Source organism: Staurois parvus, unplaced genomic scaffold (assembly GCF_062004578.1).
Source record: "Staurois parvus isolate SC_StPar_1 unplaced genomic scaffold, SC_StPar_1.0 ptg002804l, whole genome shotgun sequence".
Classification (NCBI taxonomy): Eukaryota; Metazoa; Chordata; class Amphibia; order Anura; family Ranidae; genus Staurois; species Staurois parvus.
The window spans coordinates 64,206-70,205 of NW_028320600.1; the positions used below are offsets into that span (position 1 = coordinate 64,206).

The 6,000-nt window shown below is 46.0% G+C and overlaps 1 protein-coding gene across 1 annotated transcript in view; it reads right to left on the reverse strand.

Annotated features, from left to right (window-relative positions):
- WNT9A (Wnt family member 9A) overlaps positions 1-4,763 on the reverse strand; it is a 44,570-nt gene extending 39,807 nt beyond the window's left edge. The window contains exon 1 of the mRNA XM_089666734.1: positions 4,658-4,763. Within this exon, the coding sequence (XP_089522860.1) occupies positions 4,658-4,748 (91 nt within the window). The 5' untranslated portion in view covers positions 4,749-4,763. The remainder of the gene's footprint in view (positions 1-4,657) is intronic.
- Between the last annotated feature and the right edge of the window lie 1,237 nt (positions 4,764-6,000).

A 6,000-nucleotide genomic window follows, 5' to 3' on the forward strand; every position in this document is an offset into this window, starting at 1 on the left:
TCCGACACAAGGAAGAACGTTTGCCTCCGTCCAAGAATTTCCTACAATATGAAGAATTTCGTATAATATGGTTGTCCGATTTTCTCAGTGTGCACCCCCACTTAAGTCCTCAGAATCAGCCAAATATCCCATTTCTACCTCTCGGTGGATCTCAGCTGCCAGCAAAAGATTCCAGAGAGCTCCATAATTCCTGATTTAAAACTCCTCTGGTGTTGCGTTCACCGAGAGCCAAAACGCTCACAAGGCTTATTGGGGTTAATAGACAATACAGACGTGAGGCCAGGCGGTATCGGGTCACATTTAGGAGGAGCGTTTCAGCAGATGTTACGAGGAATAACATTCATACAGCTTTGTCAAAGGGGATAATTGTCAAAGTGCCGGGGGAAATGATATATGCTGGATGAGAACTACGAGGCGATGGACTTGTGGAGGCCAAGACCTGTTCTTGTATTTGGCTTCACCTCGGGGTGTCAGTGTCGGCATAAGAATCATACAAGTGGCATTTCCCTTCATGCTGGTACACGGCACACTCACTGCCGGGTGTTCATGTCAACTTACAATGCCAAATGGCTTTACAGTGATGGGGGGCTGGGAGGGGATTTAAATACCAACTCCATGATTAGCAAAACCCACACCTGCCAGGCCTTTCATACAGGGTCCAGTTCCTGACCCTAACCTGCCAGGCCTTTCATACAGGGTCCAGTTCCTGACCCTAACCTGCCAGGCCTTTCATACAGGGTCCAGTTCCTGACCCTAACCTGCCAGGCCTTTCATACAGGGTCCAGTTCCTGACCCTAACCTGCCAGGCCTTTCATACAGGGTCCAGTTCCTGACCCTAACCTGCCAGGCCTTTCGTACAGGGTCCAGTTCCTGACCCTAACCTGCCAGGCCTTTCATACAGGGTCCAGTTCCTGACCCTAACCTGCCAGGCATTTCATACAGGGTCCAGTTCCTGACCCACATCTGCCAGGCGATTCATATGGGTCTAGTTCCCATCACCTGCCAATTCTTTCATATGGGTCCAGTTCCTGACCCTCACCTGCCAGGTCTCATACGGGTCCAGTTCCTAACCCACACCTGCCAGGCCTTTCATTACGGGTCCAGATCCTGACCTTCACCTGACGATTTTTCTCCACACGGGTCCAGATCCTGACCTTCACCTGACGATTTTTCTCCACACGGGTCCAGTTCCTGACCTTCCCCTGCCAAGTATTTCATATGGGTCCACTTCCATGTCCTCACCTATTAGGCGTTTCATACGGATCCAGTTCCCCAACTACACCTGCCAAATGTTTCATACGGGTCCAGTTCCTAACCCATACCTGCCAGGAGTTTCATACGGGTCCAGTTCCGGACCTTCACCTGTCAATTCTCCATACGGGTCCAGTACCCCCCACATAGCACAAATGGTTTGCCTGCCCCTAGACAATCCCTAGTGTGTCCTCATTGCACTGCATGTAAGCATACAAACACAATAGGCTAAATTGACAAAGCTAACACACCATGACAACTATCCATATTTAAAAAAAAAAAAAAAAAAAAAAGTAGTTTTTTTTATTTTATTTGAGCCCAATGAAAAGCAAACACTTCAGTCACTGGGCTGAAAATAGGGCATCTTAGGCTCAATTCACAAAGCTTTACACCACCAGCTTGTGTCCTAATGGGGCCACAAGCAGCACTCTACAGGTAGCGTTCAGGACACAAAAAACTTTCCATATATTTGGCCTCGATCTGTATATTGTGGCACTACATTTTTTATTTTACATTTCCCACTGGCTTACAGGCAAAAAAAAAAAGAAAAAAAAAAAAAAAAAAGGCTTTTGGGGTGGGGGGCGATTTCAAGCAAAAGAACAGGTTCAGGACCATTTAAAAAGAGCTTCTTTTACCCCCCAGGAGTCAAGTGAAGTCCAATGGACCCAAGAAAACCACCATAGATCGGTTGCAATTTGCCTTCTCACTTGACAACATATTTTGCCAAAATGGTAATTTACAAATTTTTGCCAAAATTGTCAGGAAATGAAAGCTCAATTATGCTCATCCCTGGCCGGCGGCCATTCGCCTATTATATAAAGCTGATGCAGTAGAAAACCTCATAGGTACAGTATCATGCCGTATCAGGGGTGGACTGACAACTCATGGGGCCCCCAGGCAATAGGGGATCATGGGGCCCGTGTTGTCACCCACACTCAAACCACACCCAAAAAAGCCTATGAAAGGTACCAGGGGCATCTCATGTGGCCCCCTACTGACCCTGGGCCCTCGGGCAGTGCCCGAGTTCCCAAATGGTTAGTCTGCCCCTGTGCCGTATCTAAACTTAGCGGTGCACTGAATCATCTTGAGTTATAGACCATACTTACATTCTAAAAAGGAGAATGCCACAAAAAAAAAAAAAAAAAAAATGCAGGGAAACCACATACCTGCTTTGTACATGTCCTTCCCTTGCTGCCAAAATGCTGTAAGACCCAAGCCATTGGCAACAGATCTAGCTCCTCCAGCTGTCAAGGGAGAGACACATGCAAACTGGTGGGTGTTTTCACTCCCTATTGAGTCCTCCAAAGCAAACTTTCCAGGATAAGATGGTCAATATGACTTGGTCTCAAGGCTGGGCACGAACCTGCGCCAATATTTCAGACAAAATTCTTGGCCCATTCAAGGACTATAGGCAAAGCACAGGTTCCTCCATCCATACTCTGAGCTACAACCTGGATTATTCCAGTAGTGGATCCAAGGAGCCTTTCAGCTGTTAACCAACTGGATGAGTTCTCACCAGCAAATCTCCAGATACCACAGGTCAGCCAACTCATTTGTTAACAAGATGAAGCCAGATTTTAATTGTGCTCCTTCAGATTTCAGCTTTGCAGGTGCCATCTGAAGAAGCCAGCTAACCAAATCCATCAAAGAACTTCAACAACTTCATGGATTGGCGAATTGCTCCAACCTCCCCTCATGTGCAGTGATTCTTCCCACAAAGAATAAAGCAAAAGACTGCAAGATCCAGTGATCTGACATCAAATGTAATAGATCTTATGTCTAATACAAAAGCAATTTCATGTTTTTTTTCCCCATGGGAGGTTTTTGCAGGACCAAAAGCACACGGACAACAGAAATAGAGCCATGGGGTGATAATAATAATAACAACTTCTAGAAAAGCTACAATTTCTGGGAAATTGTGTGAAGTGTTCTTGCCTCCACCAGTAGTCTACAACTGGAGTGGGCGGAGTAACTGGGTGGAGTGGCTTGAAAATGAGGGAGTGATGGCAGTTTAGAAATCACGTCCTGATTTTTCAGCTCACACTCTAGTTTTGAACATTCCGCCATTCATTCCTATGGGACCAATTTCACCACAAAAACACCGATATTTTGTGAATTATTCGGCGAAACGTTCCACAAAGTAATAGCGCACCAATCGGGAACAATCCGCACGTTTCGGTATATTAATGTCTATGTAGTGTAAAAACTGTGGGAGGAGTTAGGGTGGTAAATTTGGCTATAATAATAAGAATATATATGTGAGATTATTATTATTCTACAGTATTTATAAAGCGCCAATAGTTCGCTCAGCGCTGTACATTACAAAGGGGGACAGAACAATACCAATACAATGCAAAACGTGAGGGAATTGAGGGCCCTGCTCTTTGGAGCTTACAATCTAGGAGGGAGGGGATGGTGGCACAGGAGGAGATAGCTGTGGGGGATGGAGTGGTAGGAAGAGTGGAGGAGGTCGGCAAGTTAGCAGGGGGTGGGGTAGGCTTCCCTGAAGAGATGGGTTTTCAGGGTGCGCCTAAAGGAGAGGAGAGTAAGTGATAATCTGATGGGTTGGGGCAGGGAGTTCCAGAGGATGGGTGACACCCTGGAGAAGTCCTAGAGGCGGGCATGGGAGGAGGAGAGCAGGGAACTAGAGAGAAGGAGGTCTTGTGAGGAGCGGAGTGTGCGTGTTGGGCGGTACTTGGATATTAGGTCAGTGATGTAGTTCGGGGCAGTATGGTGGAGATAACAGTAAGTGGTCTTGCCATGCAGGAATAATTCACATATATAAAGCGCCATTTGACAAAATGATTGGCAACCCGACTCATTGCATGCAGTTCAAAGAGAAATTCCTCATGCAGAGTCCCACACCTCCCTCAATTAGATCTTAGACAACATACAATACCTATCTCAGCATATTGGAATTCCACAATATACTTCTCAGGAACGGTCTTTCATAGAAATTATGTTTATAAAGTAAACACTAAAGACATTATATTAAACTCATCCAGTTTTGGAAGAAGAATGGTCAAGTTTTATCCCATCTGTCCCATTGAGATTTTCCAGCACTTTCAGTCCTAGAGATGCAACAGGAATTGACAAATCTCTACAAAGTGAGGGGAATTCCCACCTTGGTGTTCACTGGAAAAATTGTTACTCCATTGGAAGATCTGCTCTCATTTTATTCCAGGGACAACCTTTTGCACATTCTTTTTTTTTTCCCCCTCATCTCCATGGCAATAGTCACCAGGACAAAGTTATACCCAATGGGGTCACACACAAAAAAAAAAAAAAAAAAAACTACTGATAGCCCAATGAAAGGCTTCAAATGTACGTATAGCAATATTTTGTTGGATATATCGACCACATCTTTATTGAATAAATTGTAAAAAAGTTTCCATGGTGGACTTACCTCGATTAAGCAAGCTGTCCCGGTATCGTCCCTCCAGAGTACAGTTCCAGCGCTCGAAGTGGAATTGGTACTCGCACTCTTGAGCGCTCATGCTAATAGCCTCCAAGAGGGTCTCCGCTACTCCCGGGTCTCTCCGGCACATCCTGCGTTGCTTGCGCTCAAGCTTGAGGCGGTCACAGATTTTGTAGTGTGCTTTGTCTGCCGCTCCCTCCGGTTCTGAGGTCAGAGAGAGAATTGTCAAAGGTTCATTCCCTGTCAGCCTAAAATAAAAAAACAAAAAAATGTTTAGGGGATGGACATGGGCAGCCAGTTCCGTGTAAATGAAATAAAAAAAAAATGGATTACGATTTATATAGAAACATGCATCCTATTTGGTTTTACGAATTATACAGTATCTCCCAGAAGCGAGTCCACCATATTTGATTCTATCTTTTCATGTGGCAACACTGCAGAAATGACACTTTGCTACAATGTGACGTAGTCAGTGTACAGCTTGTATAACATGTAAATTTGCTGTCCCCTCAAAATAACTCAACACACCGCCATTAATGTCTAAACCGCTGGCAACAAAAGTGAGTCCACCCCTAAGTGACAAGGTCCAAATTGGGCCCAAAGTGTCAATATTTTGTGTGGCCGCCATTATTTTCCAGCACTGCCTTAACCCTCTTGGGCATGGAGTTCACCAGAGCTTCATAGGTTGCCACTGGAATCCTCTTCCACTCCTCCATGACGACATCATGGAGCTGGTGGATGTTAGAGGCCTTGCGCTCCTCCACCTTCCGTTTGAGGATGCCCCACAGATGCTCAATAGGGTTCAGGTCTGGAGACACGCTTGGCCAGTCCATCACCTTTACCCTCAGCTTCTTTAGTAAGGCAGTGGTGGTCTTGGAGGTGTGTTTGGGGTCGTTATGTTGGAATGCTGCCCTGCGGCCCAGTCTCCAAAGGGAGGGGATCATGCTCTGCTTCAGTAGGTCACAGTACATGTTGGCATTCATGGTTCCCTCAATGAACTGTAGCTCCCCAGTGCCGGCAGCACTCATGCAGCCCCAGACCATGACACTCCCACCACCATGCTTGACTGTAGGCAAGACACACTTGTCTTTGTACTCCTCACCTGGTTGCCATCACACACGCCTGACACCATCTAAACCAAATCAGTTGATCTTGGTGTCATCAGACCACAGGAGATGGTTCCAGTAATCCATGTCCTTAGTCCACTTGTCTTCAGCAAACGGTTTGCGGGCTTTCTTGGTCATCATCTTTAGAAGAGGCTTCCTTCCGGGACGACAGCCATGCAGACCAATTTGATACAGTGTGTGGCGTATGGTCTGAGCACTGACAGG